This window comes from Oncorhynchus masou, chromosome 11, assembly GCF_036934945.1.
Source record: "Oncorhynchus masou masou isolate Uvic2021 chromosome 11, UVic_Omas_1.1, whole genome shotgun sequence".
NCBI lineage: Eukaryota > Metazoa > Chordata > Actinopteri > Salmoniformes > Salmonidae > Oncorhynchus > Oncorhynchus masou.
The window spans coordinates 17,589,485-17,615,735 of NC_088222.1; the positions used below are offsets into that span (position 1 = coordinate 17,589,485).

At 45.9% G+C, this 26,251-nt stretch overlaps 1 protein-coding gene across 1 annotated transcript in view; it reads right to left on the bottom strand.

Moving 5' to 3' along the window:
- Positions 1 to 25,528, bottom strand: part of LOC135548216 (A disintegrin and metalloproteinase with thrombospondin motifs 6-like) — a 170,398-nt gene extending 144,870 nt beyond the window's left edge. The window contains exons 1-5 of the mRNA XM_064977577.1: positions 25,251 to 25,528; positions 24,058 to 24,458; positions 17,895 to 18,075; positions 12,711 to 12,961; positions 11,925 to 12,008 (exon numbers count right to left, since the gene is read on the bottom strand). Of these exons, the coding sequence (XP_064833649.1) occupies positions 11,925 to 12,008; positions 12,711 to 12,961; positions 17,895 to 18,075; positions 24,058 to 24,458; positions 25,251 to 25,350 (1,017 nt within the window). The 5' untranslated portion in view covers positions 25,351 to 25,528. The remainder of the gene's footprint in view (positions 1 to 11,924; positions 12,009 to 12,710; positions 12,962 to 17,894; positions 18,076 to 24,057; positions 24,459 to 25,250) is intronic.
- Between the last annotated feature and the right edge of the window lie 723 nt (positions 25,529 to 26,251).

Here is a 26,251-nt window from a genome sequence, read left to right on the forward strand (position 1 = left end):
TCTGAATACATCCACAACCAGAACAGTCTGAATAAATCCACAACCCAGAACAGTCTGAACGCATTTACAACCCAGAACAGTCTGAACACATCCACAACCCAGAACAGTCTGAATCCACATCCCAGACCAGTTCGAAAACATCCACAACCCAGAAGAGTCTGAACACATCCACAACCCAGAACAGTCTGAACACATCCACAACCCAGAACAGTCGGAACACATCCACAACCCAGAACAGTCTGAACACATCCACAACACAGAACAGTCTGAACACATCCACAACCCAGAACAGTCTGAATACATCCACAACCCAAAACAGTCTGAATACATCCACAACCCAGACCAGTCCGAACACATCCACAACCCAGAACAGTCTGAACACATCCACAACCCAGAACAGTCTGAATCCACAAGCCAGAACAGTCTGAATCCGCAACCCAGAACAGTCTCAACACATCCACAACCCAGAACAGTCTGAATACATCCACAACCAAGAACAGTTTGAACACATCCACAACCCAGAACAGTCTGAATACATCCACAACCCAGAACAGTCTGAACACATCCACAACCCAGAACAGTCTGAACACATCCACAACCCAGAACAGTCTGAATCCACAACCCAAAACAGTCTGAATACATCCACGACCCAGAACAGTCTGAACACATCCACAACCCAGAACAGTCTGAATACATCCTAGACACAGAACAGTCTGAACACATCCACAACCCAGAACAGTCTGAACACATCCACAACCCAGAACAGTCTGAATTCATCCACAACCCAGAACAGTCTGAATACATCCACAACCCGAACAGTCTGAACACATCCACAACCCAGAACAGTCTGAATACATCCACAACCAGAACAATCTGAATAAATCCACAACCCAGAACAGTCTGAATACATCCACAACCAAGAACAGTTTGAACACATCCACGACCCAGAACAGTCTGAATACATCCACAACCCAGAACAGTCTGAACACATCCACGACCCAGAACAGTCTGAACACATCCACAACCCAGAACAGTCTGAATACATCCACGGCACAGAACAGTCTGAACACATCCACAACCAGAACAATCTGAATAAATCCACAACCCAGAACAGTCTGAACACATTTACAACCCAGAACAGTCTGAACACATCCACTACCCAGAACAGTCTGAATCCACATCCCAGACCAGTCCAAAAACATCCACAACCCTGAACAGTCTGAACACATCCACAACCCAGAACAGTCTGAACACATCCACAGCCCAGAACAGTCTGAATCCACAACCCAGAACAGTCTGAACACATCCACAACCCAGAACAGTCTGAATACATCCACAACCCAGAACAGTCTCAACACATCCACAACCCAGAACAGTCTGAACACATCCACAACCCAGAACAGTCTGAATGCATCCACAACCCAAAACAGTCTGAATACATCCACAACCCAGAACAGTCTGAATACATCCACAACCCAGAACAGTCTGAACACATCCACAACCCAGAACAGTCTGAATCCACAAACCAGAACAGTCTGAATCCACAAACCAGAACAGTCTGAATCCACAACCCAGACCAGTCCGAACACATCCACAACCCAGAACAGTCTGAACACATCCACAACCCAGAACAGTCTGAATAAATCCACAACCCAGAACAGTCTGAACACATTTACAACCCAGAACAGTCTGAACACATCCACAACCCAGAACAGTCTGAACACATTTACAACCCAGAACAGTCTGAACACATCCACAACCCAGAACAGTCTGAATCCACATCCCAAACCAGTCCGAAAACATCCACAACCCAGAACAGTCTGAACACATCCACAACCCAGAACAGTCTGAACACATCCACACCCCAGAACAGTCGGAACACATCCACAACCCAGAACAGTCTGAACACATCCACAACCCAGAACAGTCTGAATCCACAACCCAGAACAGTCTGAACACATCCACAACCCAGAACAGTCTGAATACATCCACAACCCAGAACAGTCTGAACACATCCACAACACAGAACAGTCTGAACACATCCACAACCCAGAACAGTCTGAACACATCCACAACCCAGAACAGTCTGAACACATCCACAACCCAGAACAGTCTGAATACATCCACAACCCAGAACAGTCTGAATACATCCACAACCCAGAACAGTCTGAACACATCCACAACCCAGAACAGTCTGAACACATCCACAACCCGAACAGTCTGAACACATCCACAACCCAGAACAGTCTGAATACATCCACAACCAGAACAATCTGAATCCACAAACCAGAACAGTCTGAATCCACAACCCAGACCAGTCCGAACACATCCACAACCCAGAACAGTCTGAACACATCCACAACCCAGAACAGTCTGAACACATCCACAACCCAGAACAGTCTGAATACATCCACAACCCAGAACAGTCTGAATACATCCACAACCCGAACAGTCTGAACACATCCACAACCCAGAACAGTCTGAATGCATCCACAACCCAAAACAGTCTGAATACATCCACAACCCAGAACAGTCTGAATCCACAAACCAGAACAGTCTGAATACATCCACAACCCAGAACAGTCTGAATCCACAAACCAGAACAGTCTGAATCCACAACCCAGACCAGTCCGAACACATCCACAACCCAGAACAGTCTGAATCCACAAACCAGAACAGTCTGAATCCACATCCCAGACCAGTCCGAACACATCCACAACCCAGAACAGTCTGAACACATCCACAACCCAGAACAGTCTGAATCCACAAACCAGAACAGTCTGAATCCACAACCCAGAACAGTCTGAATACATCCACAACCCAGAACAGTCTGAACACATCCACAACCCAGAACAGTCTGAACACATTCACAACCCAGAACAGTCCGAACACATCCACAACCCAGAACAGTCTGAATCCACAAACCAGAACAGTCTGAATCCACAACCCAGAACAGTCTGAATACATCCACAACCCAGAACAGTCTGAACACATCCACAACCCAGAACAGTCTGAACACATTCACAACCCAGAACAGTCCGAACACATCCACAACCCAGAACAGTCTGAACACATCCACAACCCAGAACAGTCTGAACACATCCACAACCCAGAACAGTCTGAATCCACAACCCAGAACAGTCTGAACACATCCACAACCCAGAACAGTCTGAACACATCCACAACCCAGAACAGTCTGAATACATCCACAACCCAGATAAGTCTGAACACATCCACAACCCAGAACAGTCTGAACACATCCACAACCCAGACCAGTCCGAACACATCCACAACCCAGAACAGTCTGAACACATCCACAACCCAGAACAGTCTGAATCCACAAACCAGAACAGTCTGAATCCACAACCCAGAACAGTTTGAACACATCCACAACCCAGAACAGTCTGAACACATCCACAACCCAGAACAGTCTGAACACATTCACAACCCAGAACAGTCTGAATACATCCACAACCCAGAACAGTCTGAATACATCCACAACCCTGAACAGTCTGAACACATCCACAACCTAGAACACACAACACAGTCTGAACACACAGAACCCAGCATTCCGACCAGAACAGGCCCAACATTCTGCACTTGACATATCTAGTGCTGAATCAAGATTAATGCAAGCCACTCAGACTTTCACTTAAATCTCCCATTGACATCAATGTATGATTTATGGTTGAAGTTAGGATTGGTGTCACACCCTGAACCTAGAGAGCTTTTTATTTGTTTTTATTTGTAGCTTTTTTTGTAGCGGCCCCATGCATCAGGCCTCCAGTGTGCCTCCACAGTCCAGAGCTTCCGACGACAGTTCCCAGTCCAGAGCTTCCGGCGACATTTCCCAGTACAGTGCTTCTGGCAACAGTTCCCAGTTCAGAGCTTCCGGAGACAGTTCCCAGTCCAGAGCTTCCGGCGACAGTTCCCAGTCCAGAGCTTCCGGCGACATTTCACAGTCCGGAGCTTCCGGCGACGTTTCACAGTCCGGAACCTCCGGCGACGGTCCACAGTCCAGAACCTCCAACACAGTCCACAGTCCGGAACCTCCAACGACGGTCCACAGTCCGAAACCTCCAACGACAGTCCACAGTCCGGAACAACACAGACGGTCCGGAGTCCCCGGCGACGATCCACAGTCCGGTTCCTCCGGCGACGACCCATGGTCCGAAACTTCCGTCAACAATCCCCGCACCAGAGCCGCCACTGAAGATAACGTATCCGCGAGCGGAGTGGGTACTTCGCTCCGCACCGGAGCCGCACCCGACGGTAGATGCCCACCCGGACCCTCCCCTATTGAGTCAGGTTTTGCGTCCGAAGATCGCACCTTTGGGGGGAGGGGTACTGTCATGCCCTGACCCTAGAGAGCTTTTTATTCTCTATGTTGGTTAGGTCGGGGTGTGACTAAGGGTGGGTTATCTAGGTGAATATATATATCTATGTTGACATGGTGTGGTTCCCAATCAGAGGCAGCTGTTTATCGTTGTCTCTGATTGGGGATCATATTTAGGCAGCCATTTCCCCATTGTGCTTTGTGGGATCTTGTCTAGGTATAGTTGCCTGCGAGCACTTCATTGAGCTTCACGTTTCGTTTAACGCTTTATTTGTTTTTTCTTTGAGTTTCTTTTCCTAATAAAGAAGATGGAAACATACCACGCTGCATCTTGGTCCAGTTATTATAACAATCATGACAATTGGGACGTCATAGTCAAAAGCATCAGTCGAAAACGATAGTATACAAGCTTATTAAAACCATGTTCACCATTTGACAGGATTCTGACATATCCGTTAAGATAATCCATATGATACATCTATGAAAGAATATTCTAATCATCAATATATTCATATTACACACTGGGAAAAACATATGGGGTTCAGTCTTAAAATGGAGAATGAATGAAGAGGTATTCATCTCTGCTGGAGTCCATCCTCTATAGACTGAGGCTAGATGTACAGTTCACTCTGTTTCTCCCATCAAAACTACACTATATTGATTGAATGTAAAAATCCTCAATCAAATCCCCCTGAGGGAAGAAGTCTGAGCTCATCTCCTGAGCTTTGTCTTTAGTGGTGGCAGACATATGGTAGATGCTTCCTATCCTCTCTCTTTTCCTCTCTTCCCTCTCTTCTCACTCTTCTACTCTGGTGTCCTCTTGTCTCATCTTTTCAGTCCTCTTCTCTCTCACCTCTCTTTCATCCTTCTACTCTCTCTCCCAACTCTCTCCCAACTGTTTGGAATAACTATGTTATTGCATAGTAAGTAACCAAAACAGATACATTTTAACTGAGATTAGAGAAATACATTTATGTTGATGTGGATAGAAAGAGAGGAACACAGAGAGAGGCCGAGAGATAACGAGGAAGACAGAGAGAATGAGAGATGTAAAGAGAAAGATGAAGACAGAGAGAGAGAGAGAGAGGCAGAGACATAGAGAGAAAGAGGAAGACAGAGCGAGAGAGACAAAGACAGAGAGAAGCAGAGAGATAGAGAGAACGATGAAGTCAGAGAGGCAGAGAGAGAGAGAGAAGCAGAGAGATAGAGAGAACGATGAAGTCAGAGAGGCAGAGAGAGAGAGAGAAGCAGAGAGATGGAGAGAACGATGAAGTCAGAGAGGCAGAGAGAGAGAGAGAAGCAGAGAGATGGAGAGAACGATGAAGTCAGAGAGGCAGAGAGAGAGAGAGAAGCAGAGAGATGGAGAGAACGATGAAGTCAGAGAGGCAGAGAGAGAGAGAGAAGCAGAGAGATAGAGAGAACGATGAAGTCAGAGAGGCAGAGAGAGAGAGAGAAGCAGAGAGATAGAGAGAACGATGAAGACAGAGAGGCAGAGAGAGAGAGAGAAGCAGAGAGATAGAGAGAAAGAGGAAGACAGAGCGAGAGAGACAAAGACAGAGAGAAGCAGAGAGATGGAGAGAACGATGAAGACAGAGAGGCAGAGAGAGAGAGAGAAGCAGAGAGATGGAGAGAACGATGAAGTCAGAGAGGCAGAGAGAGAGAGAGAAGCAGAGAGATAGAGAGAACGATGAAGTCAGAGAGGCAGAGAGAGAGAGAAGCAGAGAGATAGAGAGAACGATGAAGTCAGAGAGGCAGAGAGAGAGAGAGAAGCAGAGAGATAGAGAGAACGATGAAGTCAGAGAGGCAGAGAGAGAGAGAAGCAGAGAGATAGAGAGAACGATGAAGTCAGAGAGGCAGAGAGAGAGAGAGAAGCAGAGAGATAGAGAGAACGATGAAGTCAGAGAGGCAGAGAGAGAGAGAGAAGCAGAGAGATAGAGAGAAAGAGGAAGACAGAGAGGCAGAGAGAGAGAGAGAAGCAGAGAGGTAGAGAGAACGATGAAGTCAGAGAGGCAGAGAGAGAGAGAGAAGCAGAGAGATAGGCACATGATCATATCCGGTTGTGTCATTTCCGGCCACAACTTGCAGACTTGTTTATGTGTTGCTGTGCGTTTTGTTGCCAACCTTTGCTACCTGACAACTTTACGATTTTTACTTTTTAATTACCGTTTATTTATATTATATAATATATTTTTAGTTAGTTTTTCCCTTTTTCACTCCGGACGCTTTATTTGGACATGGTTCGTCGGGACCTCCAACAGCCGAAGCTAAGTAGTAACATTAACATGATGCCTTCTAATTGCAGTCGCTGTACTCATAATATACAGGAGAATGATCACCTTCCGGCGAGGATAGCTGTGCTACAAGCCCAGCTGCAGACGCAATCGTTAGGCAAGGGTAATGTCAGTGTAGGAATGGATGAAACAGCGTCTGTGCCACCAGTAAGTACAGATAGTAACGTTAGTATAAATCCCCTCGCACGGTCCCCGCAGGACAACTTTCTCATGGCTTCTGGAGGAAAATGCTATAGGAATGCTCAACCGGTGTCATTCATATAGCCACCAGAAACTTTCAACGGGTTTTCCCCTTTAAGCAGCAAGTCGGAGTCTGAGGCCAAGTCTTCTCTGGTCTTTTCTCCTCCCGTTACGGGGTCTGAGATGCCGAAGCTTCCCACCATTAGCTCTGACAAATTGAAAACCCTAGTCATTGGCGACTCCATTACCCACAGTATTAGACTTAAAACAAATCATCCAGCAATCATACACTGTTTACCACGGGGCAGGGCTACCGACGTTAAGGATAATCTGAAGATGGTGCTGGCTTAAGCTAAAACTGGCGAGTGTCGAGAGTATAGAGATACTGTTATCCACGTCAGCACCAACGATGTTAGGATGAAACAGTCAGAGGTCACCAAGCGCAACATAGCTTCAGTGTGTAAATCAGCTAGAAAGACGTGTCGGCATCGAGTAATTGTCTCTGGCCCCCTCCCAGGTAGGGGGAGTGATGAGCTCTACAGCAGTCTCACAACTCAATTGCTGGTTGAAACTGTTTTCTGCCCCTCCCAAAAGATATAATTTGTAGATAGTTGGCCCTCTTTCTGGGACTAACCCACAAACAGGACCAAGACTGGCCTGCTGAGAAGTGACGGACTCCATCCTAGCTGGAGGGGTGCTCTCATCTTATCTACCAACATAGACCATGCTCTAACTCCTCTAGCTCCACAATGAAATAGGGTGCAGGCCAAGCAGCAGGTTGTTAGCCAGCCTGCCAGCTTAGTGGAGTCTGCCACTAGCACAGTCAGTGTAGTCAGCTCAGCTATCCCCATTGGGACCGTGTCTGTGCCTCGACCTAGGTTGGGCAAAACTAAACATGGCGGTGTTCGCCTCAGCAATCTCACTGGAATAAAGACCTCCTCCATTCCTGCCATTATTGAAAGAGATTGTGATACCTCACATCTCAAAATAGAGCTACTTAATGTTAGATCCCTCACTTCCAAGGCAGTTATAGTCAATGAACTAATCACTGATCATAATCTTGATATGATTGGCCTAACTGAAACATGGCTTAAGCCTGATGAATTTACTGGTTACACTAGTGACCATATCCCCCGTGCATCCCGCAAAGGCGGAGGTATTGCTAACATTTACGATAGCAAATTTCAATTTAATTTCAAAAATGATGTTTTCGTCTTTTGAGCTTCTAGTCATGAAATCTATGCAGCCTACTCAATCACTTTTTATAGCTACTGTTTACAGGCCTCCTGGGCCATATACAGCGTTCCTCAATGAGTACCCTGAATTCCTATTGGACCTTGTAGTCATAGCAGATAATATTCTAATTTTTGGTGACTTTAATATTCAGATGGAAAAGTCCACAGACCCACTCCAAAAGGCTTTTGGAGCCATCATCGACTCAGTGGGTTTTGTCCAACATGTCTCTGGACCTACTCACGGTCACAATCATACTCTAGACCTAGTTTTGTCCCATGGAATAAATGTTGTGGATCTTAATGTTTTTCCTCATAATACTGGACTATCGGACCACCATTTTATTACGTTTGCAATTGCAACAAATAATCTGCTCAGTCCCCAACCAAGGAGCATCAAAAGTCGTGCTATAAAGTCCCAAACAACACAAAGATTCCTTGATGCCCTTCCAGACTCCCTCTGCATACCCAAGGACGTCAGAGGACAAAAATAAGTTCACCACCTGAGGAACTCAATTTAACTTTGCGTAATACCCTAGATGCAGTTGCACCCCTAAAAACTAAAAACATTTGTCATAAGAAACTAGCTCCCTGGTATACAGAAAATACCCGATCTCTGAAGCAAGCTTCCAGAAAATTGGAAATGGCGCCACACCAAACTGGAAGTCTTCCGACTAGCTTGGAAAGACAGTACCATGCAGTATCGAAGAGCCCTCCCTGCTGCTCGATCATCCTTTTATTCCAACTTGAGGAAAATAAGAACAATCCTAAATGTATTTTTCATACTGTCGCAAAGCTAAGTAAAAAGCAGCATTCCCCAAGTATGGATGGCTTTCACTTCAGCAGTAATACATTCATGAACTTCTTTGAGGATAAGATCATGATCATTAGAAAGCAAATTACGGACTCCTCTTTAAATCTGCGTATTCCTTCAAAGCTCAGTTGTCCTGAGTCTGCACAACTCTGCCAGGACCTAGGATCAAGAGAAACACTCAAGTGCTTTAGTACTATATCTCTTGACACAATGACGAAAATAATCATGGCCTCTAAACCTTCAAGCTGCATTCTGGACCCTATTCCAACTAAACTACTGAAAGAGCTGCTTCCTGTGCATGGCCCTCCTATATTGAACATAATAAACGGCTCTCTATCCACCGGATGTGTACCAAACTCACTAAAAGTGGCAGTAATAAAGCCTCTCTTGAAGAAGACAAACCTTCACCCAGAAAATATAAAAACTATCGGCCTATATCGAATCTTCCATTCCTCTCAAAAAATGTAGAAAAAGCTGTTGCACAGCAACTCACTGCCTTCCTGAAGACAAACAATGTATACGACATGCTTCAGTCTGGTTTTAGACACCATCACAGCACCGAGACTGTACTTGTGAAGGTGGTAAATTACATTTTAATGGCATCAGACCGAGGCTCTGCATCTGTCCTCGTGCTCCTAGACCTTAGTGCTGCTTTTGATACCATCGATCACCACATTCTTTTGGAGAGATTGGAAACCCAAATTGGTCTACACGGACAAGTTCTGGCCTGGTTTAGATCTTATCTGTCGGAAAGATATCAGTTTGTGAATGGTTTGTCATCTGACAAATCAACTGTAAATGTCGGTGTTCCTCAAGGTTCCGTTTTAGGACAACTATTGTTTTCACTATATATTTTACCTCTTGGGGATGTCATTCGAAAACATAATGTTAACATTCACTGCTATGCGGATGACACACAGCTGTATATTTCAATGAAGCCTGGTGAAGCCCCAAAATTGCCCTTGCTTGAAGCCTGTGTGTCAGACATAAGGAAGTGGACGGCTGCAAACTTTCTACATTTAAACTCGGACAAAACAGAGATGCTTGTTCTACGTTCCAAGAAACAAAGAGATCTTCTGTTGAATCTGACAATTAATCTTGATGGTTGTACAGTCGTCTCAAATAAAACTGTGAAGGACCTCGGCGTTACTCTGGACCCTGATCTCTCTTTTGACGAACATATCAAGGACAGCTTTTTCCATCTACCTAACATTGCAAAAATCAGAAACTTTCTGTCCAAAAATTGATGCAGAAAAATTCATCCATGCTTTTGTTACTAATAGGTTAGACCACTGCAATGCACTACTTTCCGGCTACCCGGATAAAGCACTAAATAAACTTCAGTTAGTGTTATATACGGCTGCTAGAATCCTGACTAGAACAAAAAAAATGTATCATATTACTCCAGTGCTAGCCTCCCTACACTGGCTTCCTGTTATGGCAAGGGCTGATTTCAAGGTTTTACTGCTAACCTACAATGCATTACATGGGCTTGCTCCTACCTATCTTTCTGATTTGGTCTTGCCGTACATACCTACACATACGCTACGGTCACAAGACACAGGCCTCCTAATTGTCCCTAGAATTTCTAAGCAAACAGCTGGAGACAGGGCTTTCTCCTATAGAGCCCCATTTTTATGGAATGGTCTGCCTACACATGTGAGAGACGCAAACTCAGTCTCAACCTTTAAGTCTTTACTGAAGACTCGTCTCTTCAGTGGGTCATATGATTGAGTGTAGTCTGGCCCAGGAGTGTGAAGGTGAACGGAAAGGCTCTGGAGCAACGAACCTCCCTTGCTGTCTCTGCCTGGCCGGTCCCCCTCTCTCCACTGGGATTCTCTGCCTCTAACCCTATTACAGCGGCTGAGTCACTGGCTTACTGGTGCTCTTTCATGCCGTCCCTAGGAGGGGTACGTCACTTGAGTGGGTTGAGTCACTGACGTGATCTTCCTGTCTGGGTTGGCGCTCCCCCCTTGGGTTGTGCCGTGGCGGAGATCTTTGTGGGCTATACTCGGCCTTGTCTCAGGATGGTAAGTTGGTGGTTGATGGTAAGTTGGTAAGTTGGTGGGGGCTGTGCTTTGGCAAAGTGGGTGGGGTTATATCCTTCCTGTTTGGCCCTGTCCGGGGGTATAATTGGATGGGGCCACAGTGTCTCCTGACCCCTCCTGTCTCAGCCTCCAGTATTTATGCTGCAGTAGTTTATGTGTCGGGGGGCTAGGGTCAGTTTGTTATATCTGGAGTACTTCTCCTGTCTTATCCGGTGTCCTGTGTGAATTTAAGTATGCTCTCTCTAATTCTCCCTTTCTCTCGGAGGACCTGAGCCCTAGGACCATGCCTCAGGACTACCTGGCATGATGACTCCTTGATGTCCCCAGTTCACCTGGCCGTGCTGCTGCTCCAGTTTCAAATGTTCTGCCTGCGGCTATGGAATCCTGACCTGTTCACCGGATGTGCTACCTGTCCCAGACCTGCTGTTTTCAACTCTCTAGAGACAGCAGGAGTGGTAGAGATACTCTTCATGATTGGCTATGAAAAGCCAACCGACATTTATTCCTGAGGTGCTGATTTGCTGCACCCTCGACAACTACTGTGATTATTATTATTTGACAATGCTGGTCATTTATGAACATTTGAACATATTTGAACACATACTGGCCACCCCTCATAGCCTGGTTCCTCTCTCGGTTTCTTCGTAGGTTTTGGCCTTTCTATGGAGTTTTTCCTAGCCACCGTGCTTCTACACCTGCATTGCTTGCTGTTTGGGGTTTTAGGCTGGGTTTCTGTACAGCACTTTGAGATATCAGCTGATGTACGAAGGGCTATAAAAATACATTTGATTTGATTTAGATACAGAGAGAGAGGAAGACAGAGAGAGAAGCAGAGAGATACAGAGAAAGAGGAAGGCAGAGAGATAGGCAGAGAGAGAAAGAGGAAAACAGAGAGAGAAGAAGACAGAGATAGAAAGAGGAAAACAGAGAGAGAAAAAGACAGAGAGAGAAAGAGGAAGACAGAGAGAGAAAGAGGAAGACAGGGAGAGAAAGAGGAAGACAGAGAGAGAAGAGTGCCCTCACCTGGTCCTCAGTCAGTACGATCAGGCGGGTTACTATAATGTTCACAACGTTTCCTAGGCTGGCATCACGGTAAAGTTTGGCAACCTGACCTCCAGAAAAGAAGAAAAGACACAAAGTCATACAAACTGTCACAACAGTGTTTTCTTCACACATACTGGGGTTGAAAACAGCAACCACACATCCAGATCACGCTGCGATTTAAATGTCTGTTTTCAGTTAGAGAGAACATTCTGTTAAAATGTTAATGAAAACAAAATTCTATCCAAAGAGAGAAACGCTTCGAATAAGTCCATTGTTCATGTTCTAATACTCTACATTGGCCTGTTTCCAATATCAGCAGGCTAGAGGTGCATCTTAATATCTTTCCTCCAGTCCTTCATCTGTATTGATGTGAAAGACCTGGACAGCTGAAAGTGAGACTGCTTTGTAATATTCTGTGAACTCAAACTAACACAGGGCAGGAGATGAGGAAACAACTACATTAGACCATTGACATGAACCCATTTTAATTGTTTTTTGACCTTTATTTAACTAGGCAAGTCAGTTAAGAACAAATTCTTATTTACAATGACGGCCTACACCGGCCAAACCCGGACGACGCTGGGCCAATTGTGCGCCGCCCTATGGGACTCCCAATCACGGCAGGATGTGATTCAGCATGGATTTGAACCAGGGACTGTAGTGACACTGCACCCCTCGGAAGCCCTAGTGATTGACTCCAACTCTATTGTCAGGCTTTTCTTTGAGACAAAACCAAATCAAAGCGAAAAGCCAGATCAAACTTACAATATTCATCACAGACAGGATATAGTGCTCGATGTCTTTGCGTCCATGGTAACCAACCATCATCTTATCAGCTACCACCAGGGTCTCTACAAAGCGCTCCATGCTGACCGACCGCCTCTGTCTGTCGCCCCTGCCGGGAAGGGAACTGTTGGTCCCAGGGGCTGGGGTGGGAGAGAAGGAGTGAGAGGAGGAGGTTGGAGAGGTTGGGGAAGGAGTGCTATGTTGGCAGGAGCTCCCGCTTTTTGTGAGGTCTGCGGATGAAGGAGGGAGAGAAAAAAAGATGCTCAACCAAGTGAGTAAAGTTGTTGTCTGATGATATGCTGTGAAAAAGAACCATCTCAGGTGATTAAATGAAATGGTTTATCTGATGATCATCTTCACAGGGTGTGGTAACTTCAAAAAGAAAGGGAGACTTTCATACTGTTCACCTCAATAGAAACATTCGAGGAAAATTATAAACTACTGATGATTTGATAACCAATAATCAGTTGAACATTTATTAAACATTAAAAAAACTATTCACTAAATTAAAAGAAAATGAAACAATCAGATATACAGTAGCAGTCAAGAGTTTGGACACACCTACTCATTACATGGTTTTTCTTTATTTTTACTCTTTTCTACATTATAGAATAATAGTGAAGACATCAAAACTATGAAATAACACATATGGAATAAAGTAGAAAACAAAAAAGTGTTAAACATGATTTTTTTATATATATTTGAGATTCCAACCTTTGCCTTGAGGACAGTTTTGCACACTTGGAATTCACTCAAACAGATTCATGAGGTCGTCACCTGAAATGCATTTCAATTAACAGGTGTGACTTGTTAAAAATACATTTGTGGAATTTCTTACCTCAATGTGTTTGAGCCAATCAGTTGTGTTGTGACAAGGTAGGGGGTATACAGAAGTAAACGCTATTTGGTAAAATACCAAGTCCATAATATGGCAAGAACAGTTCAAATAAGCAAATAGAAACAACAGTCCATTACTTTAAGACATGAAGGTCAGTCAATCTGGAACATTTCAAGAACTTTGAAAGTTTCTTCAAGTGCAGTCGCAAAAACCATTAAGCGCTATGATGAAACTGGCTCTCATGAGGACCGCCACAGGAAAGGAAGACCCAGAGTTACCTCTGCTGCATAGGATAAGTTCATTAGAGCTAACAGCCTCAGAAATAGCAGCCCAAATAAATGCTTCACAGAGTTCAAGTAACAGACACATCTCAACATCAACTGTTCAGAGGAGACTGTGTGAATCAGGACTTCATGGACAAATTGCTGCAAAGAAACCACTACCAAAGGACACCAATAAGAAGAAGAGATTTGCTTGGGCCAAGAAACGTGAGCAATGGATATTAGACCGGTAGAAATCTGTCCTGCGGTCTGATGAGATTGTTGGTTCCAACCGCAGTGTCTTTGTGAGATGCAGAGTAGGTGAACAGATGATCTCCGCATGTGTGGTTTCCACCATGAAGCATTGAGGAGGAGGTGTGATGGTGTGGGGTTGCTTTGCTGGTGACACTGTTTGTGATTTATTTACATGTAGAATTCAAGTCACACTTAACCAGCATGGCTACCACAGCATTCTGCAGAGATATGCCATACCATCTGGTTTGCACTTAGTTGGACTATCATTTGTTTTTCACCAGGACAATGACCAAACACACCTCCGAGTTATGTAAGGGCTATTTGACCAAGGAGAGTGTTGGAGTGCTGCATCAGATGACCTGGCCACCACAATTATTATTATTACTTTTTAAAATCTTTATTTATACAGGTTCTTCTCATTGACATACCATCTCTTTTCCAAGAGAAACCTGGTCCAATAGCAGCAGAGGGAACTGTCATGCCCTGACCATAGTATGCTGTTTATTCTCTGTGTTGGTTGGGGTGTGATAGTGACTTGGGTGGGTCATCTAGGTGAAATGTATTTCTATGGTGGCCTGATATGGTTCCCAATCAAAGGCAGCTGTTTATCGTTGTCTCTGATTGGGGATCATATTTAGGTAGCCATCTTCCTCATTGTGTTTGTGGGATCTTGTCTACATTTAGTTGCCTGAGTGCACAACAGTAGTGTCACGTTTCGTTTCGTTGGTTGTTTGATGTTTTGTTCAGTGAGTTATGTTTTATTCAAATTATGTGGAACTCTACGCACGTTGCGTCTTTGTCTACTCATTACGACGAGCGTGACAGAAGATCCCACCTAAAACGGACCAAGCAGGATGGCCAGGAGGAATGGACATGGGAGGAAATCCTAGATGGAGAAGGACCCTGGACGCAGGCCGGAGAGTATCGCCGTCCAAGAGAACAGTTGGAGGCAGCGAGAGCGGAACAGCGACGATACGAGGAGATAGAACAACGACGGAAGCACAGGAGGCAGCCCCCCCCCCAAAAAAAATTGGGGGCACACGGGGAGATTGGCAGAGTCAGGGTTTAGACCTGAGCCAACTCCCCGTGTTTACTGTGGGGAGCGTGTGACTGGTCAGGCACCGTGTTATGCGGTGATGCGCACAGTGTCTCCAGTGCACATTCACAGCCTGGTGCGCTCTGTTCTAGCTTCCCGCAGTTGCCGTGCTAGAGTGGGCATTCAGCCAGGACGGATTGTGCCGGCTCAGCGTTCCTGGTCTCCAGTACGTCTCCTCGATCCAGGATATCCTGTGCAGGTTCTACGCACTGTGTCGCCAGTGCGCCTTCACAGCCCAGTGCGTCCTGTGCCTCCTCCCCGCACTCGCCCTGAGGTGCGTGTCATCAGCCCAGTGCCACCTGTACCAGTCCCACGCACCAGGCCTCCAGTGCGCCTCAACAGTCCAGTATGTCCTGTGCCTCTTCCTCACACTCACCCTGAGGTGCGTGTCACCAGCCCGGTACCACCAGTTCTGGCACCATGCATCAGGCCTCCAGTGCGCCTCCACAGTCCAGAGCTTCCGGCGACAGTTCCCAGTCCAGAGCTTCCGGCAACAGTTCCCAGTCCAGAGCTTCCGGCAACAGTTCCTAGTCCAGAGCTTCCGGCGACAGTTTCCAGTCCAGAGCTTCCGGCGTTGTTTCACAGTCCGGAACCTGCAACGATGGTCCTCAGTTCGGAACCTCCAGCGACGGTCTACGGTGCGGAACCTCCTGAGACGGTCTGCGATCCGGAGCCTCCTGAGACGGTCTGCGATCCGGAGCCTCCAGCGAAGGTCGGCGGTCCGGAGCCTCCAGAGACGGTCTGCGATCCGGAGCCTCCAGCGACAGTCGGCGGTCCGGAGGCTCCAGAGACGGTCTGCGATCCGGAGCCTCCAGCGACGGTCGGCGGTCCGGAGCCTCCAGCGACGGTCGGCGGTCCGGAGCCTCCAGCGACGGTCGGCGGTCCAGAGCCTCCAGCGACGGTCAGCGGTCCTGAGCCTCCAGAGACGGTCGGCGGTCCGGAGCCTCCAGCGACGGTCGGCGGTCCAGCGCCTTCAGCAGGGGTTCTCAGTCCAGAGCCTCCTGCGACGATCTACGGTCCGGTTCCTCCGGCGACGATCCACGGTCCGGTGCCTCCAGCGACGACCCACAGTCCGGAGCTTCCGGCGATGTGCCCCGCACAGGAGCCGCCCCCGACGCCCTGTGTCATCCATCATAGATGCCCACCCGGACTCTCGCCTATTGAGTCAGGTTTTGCGGTCGGAGTCCGCATCTTTGGGGTGGGTACTGACCATAGTAAGCTGTTTATTCTCTGTGTTGGTTGGGGCGTGATAGTGACTTGGGTGGGTCATCTAGGTGAAATGTATTTCTATGGTGGCCTGATATGGTTCCCAATCAGAGGCAGCTGTTTATCGTTGTCTCTGATTGGGGATCATATTTAGGTAGCCATATCCCTCATTGTGTTTGTGGGATCTTGTCTACATTTAATTGCCTGGGTGCACAATAGTAGCCTTACGTTTTGTTTGGTTGGTTGTTTGTTGTTTTGTTCAGTGAGTTTCAGTTTATTAAAATTATGTGGAACTCTACGCATGCTGCGACTTGGTCTACTCATTACGATGAGTGTGACAGGAACAAAGTTTCAGACAAAACAACTGACATACGCTAACACAGCAATCCCCCGACCTCAACCCAATTGAGATGGTTTGGGATGAGTTGGACCACATAGTGAAGGAAAAGCAGCCAACAAGTGATCAGTATATGTGGGAAATCCTTCAAGACTGTTGGAAAAGCATTCCAGGTGAAGCTGGTTGAGAGAATGCCAAGAGTGTGCAAAGCTGTCATCAAGGCAAAGGGTGGCTACTTCGAAGAATCTAAAATCTAAAATCTATTTTGATTTGTTTAACACTTTTTGGTTACCTCATGATTCCATATTTGTTATTTAATAGTTCTGATGTCTTCACTATTATTCTACAATGTATAAAATAGTACAAAGAAAGAAAAACCTTGAATGAGTAGGTGTGTCCAAACTTTTGACTGGTACTGTATGTCCATGAAGGCATAGCCAGAGCAGAGCCAGGAGAGGGCTGGAGATAGAATGGCAGTCAGACACACATTGGGAATCTGGTCCTTGAACCTTGCAGCTGAAGGCTTCCCTTCCTTTATGGCCCAGATGCTCTGGGGAAGGGCTATAAGATAGAACATGTCAGGGCACGTCAACTTCCTGCCCGTGACAGCCTTCGCTGCTACTTATAAGACCTTGGCCCAAATACCTCCACATCCACCTGGTTCCCCTCCAATTCCCATCCCACCACACCACATCTCACAGGACACAGCTCTGCGGAGAGCCAGAGTATGTGTATAGTTCATAAAAACACTTAATGTGAAAAGGAGTGTCCATTTGAATTCAGTGGTAGTAGTTGCTCTAGTTCTATAGTGCCCAGTCACAAGGCCTTTTTAGGATCCGTTTCTGGTGTATACACCAGGCTGAGTGGAGGACAGAACGGGTCAAGCTTACAGCAGCATGGTCATATCCACCGGAACCTGGGCCTAGAACCAAACCAGCACATCCTCTGTCCTGCTATGTATAGCTGCTTGTTTATGTCAGTCACCCAGTTCAGAGTCGGTCCAGGCTGAGAAGAGGGGAGGGGAGGGGAAGAGAGGAGAGGAGAGGAGAGGAGAGAAGGGTAGAGAAGAGAAGGGCAGAGCAGAGAAGAACAGAGAAGAGAAGTGCAGAGAAGTGCAGAGAAGTGCAGAGAAGAGAAGAGCAGAGAAGTGCAGAGAAGATTCTTCACCAACCTGAGATGCCACAGCTGAACTCGTGTTGGCTGGGTTGCTGCTGCGGCGAGGGAATGGAAGACTTTTTATATATAACATGCTGCTGTCCTTCTCCCTGGTCCCATTGGCTGGAAGTTTTGGAGGATATATTCTTGAGTGGCTCTATTAAATACTGCTCTTCTTCTGTTGTAATAACACCGTGCTTGTTGAGAAACAAGAACATCGAGAGAGACAGGTTATAAGTAAAGAATGCAAACAATGTCACAACACACACTTAAACACAACATTTCAATTGATCTTATTGTAGTTTTAAATAATTACATAACACCATTAAAAAATATCTAACAATTTTGACAAAAGTAATTCCAAGTACGACCAGCCTACATGGCCTTACAGTAAACCATTGTTAAGCTGTTTATAGCAAATTGCCTTTGACAAATAACCATTTCCAATATAGTCATCAACATATTGTTTTACTAATGAGTATTATTAACCATTATTATTATTAACCAGGTTGAACGATTTGTTCAGCACAACAACAATCATTTGTGAAATGATTGGCACCCTGAGTCAGGGCTAAATGGCTAATGGTGTGTTACATTCTGAGTCCGGGCTAAATGGCTAATGGTGTGTTACAGCCTGAGTCAGGGCTAAATGGCTAAATGGTGTGTTACAGCCTGAGTCAGGGCTAAATGGCTAATGGTGTGTTACAGCCTGAGTCAGTGCTAAATGGCTAAATGGTGTGTAACAGCCTGAGTCAGGGCTAAATGGCTAAATGGTGTGTTACAGCCCGAGTCAGGGCTAAATGGCTAATGGTGTGTTACAGCCTGAGTCAGGGCTAAATGGCTAATGGTGTGCTACAGCCTGAGTCAGGGCTAAATGGCTAATGGTGTGCTACAGCCTGAGTCAGGGCTAAATGGCTAATGGTGTGTTACAGCCTGAGTCAGAGCTAAATGGCTAATGGTGTGTTACAGCCTGAGTCAGGGCTAAATGGCTAATGGTGTGTTACAGCCTGATTCAGGGCTAAATGGCTAATGGTGTGCTACAGCCTGAGTCAGGGCTAAATGGCTAATGGTGTGTTACAGCCTGAGTCAGGGCTAAATGGCTAATGGTGTGTTACAGCCTGAGTCAGGGCTATATGGCTAATGGTGTGTTACATCCTGATTCAGGGCTAAATGGCTAATAGCGTGTTACAGCCTGAGTCAGGGCGAAATGGCTAATGGTGTGTTATTGCCTGAGTCGGGGCTAAATGGCTAATGGTGTGTTACATCCTGAGTCAGGGCTATATGGCTAATGGTGTGTTACAGCCTGAGTCAGGGCGAAATGGCTAATGGTGTGTTATTGCCTGAGTCGGGGCTAAATGGCTAATGGTGTGTTACATCCTGAGTCAGGTCTATATGGCTAATGGTGTGTTACATCCTGAGTCAGGGATATATGGCTCATGGTGTGTTACATCCTGAGTCAGGGCTAAATGGCTAAATGGTGTGTTACATCCTGAGTCAGGGCTATATGGCTAATGGTGTGTTACATCCTGAGTCAGGGCTATATGGCTAATGGTGTGTTACAGCCTGAGTCAGGGCTAAATGGCTGATGGTGTGTTACAGCCTGAGTCAGGGCTATATGGTTCATGGTGTGTTACATCCTGAGTCAGGGCTAAATGGCTAAATGGTGTGTTACATCCTGCATCAGGGCTATATGGCTCATGGTGTGTTACAGCCTGAGTCAGGGCTAAATGGCTAATGGTGTGTTACAGCCTGAGTCAGGGCTAAATGGGTAAATGGTGTGTTACATCCTGAGTCAGGGCTATATGGCTAATGGTGTGTTACATCCTGAGTCAGGGCTATATGGCTCATGGTGTGTTACATCCTGAGTCAGGGCTATATGGCTCATGGTGTGTTACATCCTGAGTCAGGGCTAAATGGCTAAATGGTGTGTTACATCCTGAGGAGTCAGGGCTAAATGGCTAATGGTGTGTTATTGCCTGAGTCGGGGCTAAATGGCTAATGGTGTGTTACAGCCTGAGTCACATAACATTGCAGGCTGCAGCACATAGAACTAACTAACAGCTCCACTCTGCTCTGTGTGTTGCACTGCAGTCAGATGTAGAAACACCCCACACTCTGAAGCAATTTGATAAATCATGTTATAACAACCAATTACACCTAGAACAACGCTGTAATTACTGGGACTGGAACCAAAGTACACAGGTCTCTGCCCTTGAACACCCCCTTTGTAACATAAATTGGAAAAAGTACTTCAGAATATGTTTATAAAAAACATTGGCACGCTGTTTCCCTCCGTAAAAACCCACAACAAAACCAATTAACCAAATATGACAACTTGGCACACTCCGGCAAGAAACACAGATTTGATAAATGCCTAGCAGAGTGTGATGTCAAGATATCAAATACGTCTAGCAACTTACAAGATTACACTTCAGATACATTTCAGTTTTGTCCATTTTTGGTACTATTAAAATGGTCAGAGGTGAAACAGACCTAATTCAATGTATGATATTGTACATTTGGTCGCAGCAACAGTAATACATGTTTTTCTCCACGTAATTGTGATTGGCACAGAGGAACAGAGCTTTCTTCTTGTTCTGAGATGTCAAAGTAAAAGAGGGGGATGAGAGGGGGATAAGGTGATAAGAGGGTGGATAATGTGGTATAAGAGGGGGGCTAAGAGGAGGTATACAAGGTGGATAAGAGAGGGGATAAAAGGGGGATAAGAGTTTGGCCAGTCTGTCAGTGGTTAGTTTTAATGAAGACAGTCTGGCAGTCTATCAGTGGTGAGTTTTAATGAAAACAGTCTTGCAGTCTATCAGTGGTGAGTTTTAACAAAGACAATCTGGTCAGTCTATCAGTGGTGTGTTTTAACAAAGACAGTCTGGCAGTCTATCAGTGGTGAGTTTTAATGAAGACAGTCTTGCAGTCTATCAGTGGTGAGTTTTAACAAAGACAATCTGGTCAGTCTATCAGTGGTGCGTTTTAACAAAGACAGTCTGGCAGTCTATCAATGGTGAGTTTTAACAAAGACAGTCTGGTCATTCTATCAGTGGTGCGTTTTAACAAAGACAGTCTGGCAGTCTATCAGTGGTGAGTTTTAATGAAGACAGTCTGGCAGTCTATCAGTGGTGAGTTTTAACAAAGACAGTCTGGTCAGTCTATCAGTGGTGCGTTTTAACAAAGACAGTCTGGCAGTCTATCAGTAGTGAGTTTTAACAAAGACAATCTGGTCAGTCTATCAGTGGTGCGTTTTAACAAAGACAGTCTGGCAGTCTATCAGTGGTGAGTTTTAACAAAGACAGTCTGGCAATCTATCAGTGGTGAGTTTTAATGAAGACAGTCTGGCAGTCTATCAGTGGTGAGTTTTAATGAAGACAGTCTGGCAGTCTGGCAGTGGTGAGTTTTAACAAAGACAGTCTGGTCAGTCTATCAGTGGTGAGTTTTAACAAAGACAGTCTGGTCAGTCTATCAGTGGTGAGTTTTAATGAAGACAGTCTGGCAGTCCATCAGTGGTGAGTTTTAATGAAGACAGTCTGGCAGTCTATCAGTGGTGAGTTTTATTGAAGACAGTCTGGCCAGTCCATCAGTGGTGAGTTTTAACAAAGACAGTCTGGTCACTCTATCAGTGGTAAGTTTTAATGAAGACAGTCTGGTCAGTCCATCAGCGGTGAGTTTTAACAAAGACAGTCTGGTCAGTCCATCAGTGGTGAGTTTTAACAAAGACAGTCTGGTCAGTCTATCAGTGGTGAGTTTTAACAAAGACAGTCTGGTCAGTCTATCAGTGGTGAGTTTTAATGAAGACAGTCTGGTCAGTCCATCAGCGGTGAGTTTTAACAAAGACAGTCTGGTCAGTCCATCAGTGGTGAGTTTTAACAAAGACAGTCTGGTCAGTCTATCAGTGGTGAGTTTTAACAAAGACAGTCTGGTCAGTCCATCAGTGGTGAGTTTTAACAAAGACAGTCTGGTCAGTCCATCAGTGGTGAGTTTTAACAAAGACAGTCTGGCCAGTCCATCAGTGGTGAGTTTTAACAAAGACAGTCTGGTCAGTCTATCAGTGGTGAGTTTTAACAAAGACAGTCTGGCCAGTCCATCAGCGGTGAGTTTGAACAAAGACAGTCTGGTCAGTCCATCAGTGGTGAGTTTTAACAAAGACAGTCTTGTCAGTCCATCAGTGGTGAGTTTTAATGAAGACAGTCTGGTCAGCCCATCAGTGGTGAGTTTTAACAAAGACAGTCTGGCCAATCCATCAGTCTAAGATCAACACCTTTAAGAGGAACACTACCTAAGCTTTGATTAGCTGCCTCGTTAAGGCCCACAGAAAGCAACACAATCCCTTTCTTTATTTTTTCACTGGAGAAACTCAAGCCCCGTTCATAACCTTCTTGTCTAGTCCCTTACCTCCAAACAGACACGTCTCATAGATCTGACACTACCAGATAGTCCTGGGCGAGGGCTGTGTGGAGCTATTACCATATCGCCTGCACTCATCCATCCAACCTCTTCAGATCTACAACAAATGCCTAGGGGTAAGTTAGGGGCTAGGGGTTGATTTGGGACTGGGCATTAGTTTATGTGGGGAAACTGAAACCTGGGGAAAAGTTTGATGCATCCCCAAAACAAGAGAGTTGGTCCTGACTGTTTAGTAAGCAAACAGAAAGACAGCCCTGCATGTTTACTGTCACAGTCCATTGAGAAGGATAGGTGTGGGGTACACTATGGTGAACTGACTGGCTGGCTGGCTGCCTGGCAATGTGTTAGGTTCTTTATAGTGGGCAGATTAACTGGTTGGCTGGCTGGTTTCTGGCTGGCCGCATATTAGGTTCTTTATAGTGGGTGGACTGGCTGGCTGGATGGCTGACTGCCTGGTTGGCTGGCTTGCTGGCTGGCTGTGACTAAAGCTCTGATGATCCTGTAGAGAACTTTCCTCATCAGCCTTATCTTACTGTGCCCTATCCTAACAGTGTCACTGTGCCCTATCCTAACAGTGTCACTGTGCCCTATCCTAACAGTGTCACTGTGCCCTATCCTAACAGTGTCACTGTGCCCTATCCTAACAGTGTCACTGTGCCCTATCTTAACAGTGTCACTGTGCCCTATCCTAACAGTGTCACTGTGCCCTATCCTAACAGTGTCACTGTGCCCTATCCTAACAGTGTCACTGTGCCCTATCTTAACAGTGTCACTGTGCCCTATCCTAACAGTGTCACTGTGCCCTATCCTAACAGTGTCACTGTGCCCTATCTTAACAGTGTCACTGTGCCCTATCCTAACAGTGTCACTGTGCCCTATCCTAACAGTGTCACTGTGCCCTATCCTAACAGTGTCACTGTGCCCTATCCTAACAGTGTCACTGTGCCCTATCCTAACAGTGTCACTGTGCCCTATCCTAACAGTGTCACTGTGCCCTATCCTAACAGTGTCACTGTGCCCTATCCTAACAGTGTCACTGTGCCCTATCTTAACAGTGTCACTGTGCCCTATCCTAACAGTGTCACTGTGCCCTATCCTAACAGTGTCACTGTGCCCTATCCTAACAGTGTCACTGTGCCCTATCTTAACAGTGTCACCGTGCCCTATCCTAACAGTGTCACTGTGCCCTATCCTAACAGTGTCACTGTGCCCTATCTTAACAGTGTCACTGTGCCCTATCCTAACAGTGTCACTGTGCCCTATCCTAACAGTGTCACTGTGCCCTATCTTAACAGTGTCACTGTGCCCTATCCTAACAGTGTCACTGTGCCCTATCCTAACAGTGTCACTGTGCCAGGTGGAGGGAGGCCAACATGCTATTTAGCAAACTACACTCTGTCTAATCCTGTAGAGCTGTGTGTTTGTCTGAGGTAAGCAGAGCAGAGCAGAGAGACGGCATAGTATTAACTCTCTGTGACTCAGACAGGGAGAAGACTGGTCAATGAGGGCCTCCTGGCCTCCTCACAAAACAGGTCCTTGAGTACTATTCAAACACACTCAAATATACACAAATACACTCAGACATACTCAAAACTAAAGTCACAGAAAGCCATGAAGGGGAGTAGAGTGGTAGTGGGTGTTCTACGAAACACAAAGACCAGGTTGTCCTCTCTTCCATCCCATCATCACACATTCCAATACTGCTTGGCTACTACATACAGCAGCTTCCTTCCAACACACCGCCGTACACATCCCATGGTACTCACCAAGCCCTTACAGTTACTGAGCGCTACTCTGGTGGAGCTGTACTGATCCTGCAGGTATCCTACATAGTGGCAGTTCTCCACCATGCCATGTCTCCACTCCAGGCCCTCTCTCCCCCAGTACTCCACCGTAAAATGTTTGGACACCAGGTGGGGGTTGAGGGTCAGGTTTAAGTGAAATTGCTTTCCGTAAGCCGACAGTCTGTAGAAGAGCCGGGACTGGGCCGGGTCCTGTTCGGCGTGGTCGGTTGGCTCTGGGCCAATGGTGGTGTTGGTGGCGTCGGCGGTTCGTCTCCTGCGACCGGGCTTGTGATGTTTCACAGTGTAGCTGAGGAAGTCCCCGTTCTCGTCCACTCGCACTGGCACAGTCAGCTGGAAGTGCTGCAAGTAGGACAGGTACTCGTCTTTTACAGAAAATAATGAATGGGGGGATGGAGGGATGAGCCATCGGAGGAGGGGTGTATGAGGAGGAGAAAGAGACAAATGAGAGGGATCTAGCCATTGCAGAATACATACAGGATACACACTACAGATAGTAGGACTCATAGAAAGTAGAATGTCAGTGTATGTCTATAGTGGAACTCAGACAGTGACAGGACAGACATGACCTCACAGTGTGCCAGAGCTAGCAGGTTGTGAATCATCCCTCTAAAACAACAGTGAGGTCAGGATCACCAGATGTTACAGATGTCTCAATGACTGACTGACAACTGACCATGTGCAGCAACCATGCCTACACCTGCCTCACTGCTTAGAGAAATCACTTTCTCTAAAGGAGAGCATTTCTAGTACCTTGATAGATGTGCACAAACCCCTTTTATGCAGTCTATCACGAATAGTGTCCTCTAGTGGCCACATGGATGGAATGTTATTCATAATTTTCATAATTTCATCATTAATAAAGGTTATAAAAAATAAAAAATAAAAATTGTATTTCTATGTCAAACAGTTTTGGTATATTTCAATCTTCTGTGATGTATATAAAGTGTAATATTGGGATGCAAACTCAAAATGGAATACATTTCTACTCTATATCTAACATGGTACAGGTGTCGTCTTTTTTTAAGCCCATAACCATTTGTTTGAGGTGTATCCTTTTGTTTCAAAGTAGATCTATTTAAGACGACCATGAATCACTGTATGAACCAGATTTAGCCCACTGCAGTAAAAGGTTATTAAGCAATGCGCAATCATACCTTGTGAGTTGTGCGAAAGTCTTTGAAATTCAGAGGAAGCCATGACCACCACCATACTCAATATCAATATCCAAGTCAGCGTCTTCCACAAAATTTCCATAATTTAGAGAAAGGTCTGACATGGGGTTGGGGGGAGGAGGGTTGAGGGGGGTGGTGGTGCTATTGATGGGCTAGGAAAACACGTTCAGTCCGGCGTGCCTGGCACCATAACAAGCCCATGGTTTTAGGTTCTCTGTGTGGGAAATGTTTTCACTACTTCTCCTTCTCTTCTCGTCTCATCCAGGTCTCACACAGAGAATATCTCAGAGACACTCAGCTTCCTCCTGAGGGCAACTGACACTTCCAGACCTCACTGGCGTTTCCCTCTGAGCTCATGTCAGCCATGTGGTGGTGATGCTAAAATCCAGCAGTAGATCAGTCAGTCTCTTCAAACACATCCCATGCAGCAGATCTATAGATCTAGATCTATATTGGAAGCTTGTCTTGACCAATCCATATGCATACCTGTAAATACATCATTTCATAGGTAAATAAGCATACCTGCTACAAAATAACTGATAAACCAGTACTGATAAACCAGCCTGATAAACCAGCCTGCAAAACCAGTAGTGTTAAATCAGCCTTCTAAACCAGCCTGCTAAACCAGTACTGCTAAACCAGCCTGCTAAACCAGCCTGCTAAACCAGTACTGATAAACCAGCCTGCTAAACCAGCCTGCTAAACAAGTACTGCTAAATCAGCCTGCTAAACCAGCCTGCTAAACCAGTACTGCTAAACCAGCCTGCTAAACCAATACTGATAAACCAGCCTGATAAACCAGCCTGCAAAACCAGTACTGCTAAATCAGCCTTCTAAACCAGCCTGCTAAACCAGTACTGCTAAACCAGCCTGCTAAACCAGCCTGCTAAACCAGTACTGATAAACCAGCCTGCTAAACCAGCCTGCTAAACGAGTACTGCTAAATCAGCCTGCTAAACCAGCCTGCTAAACCAGTACTGCTA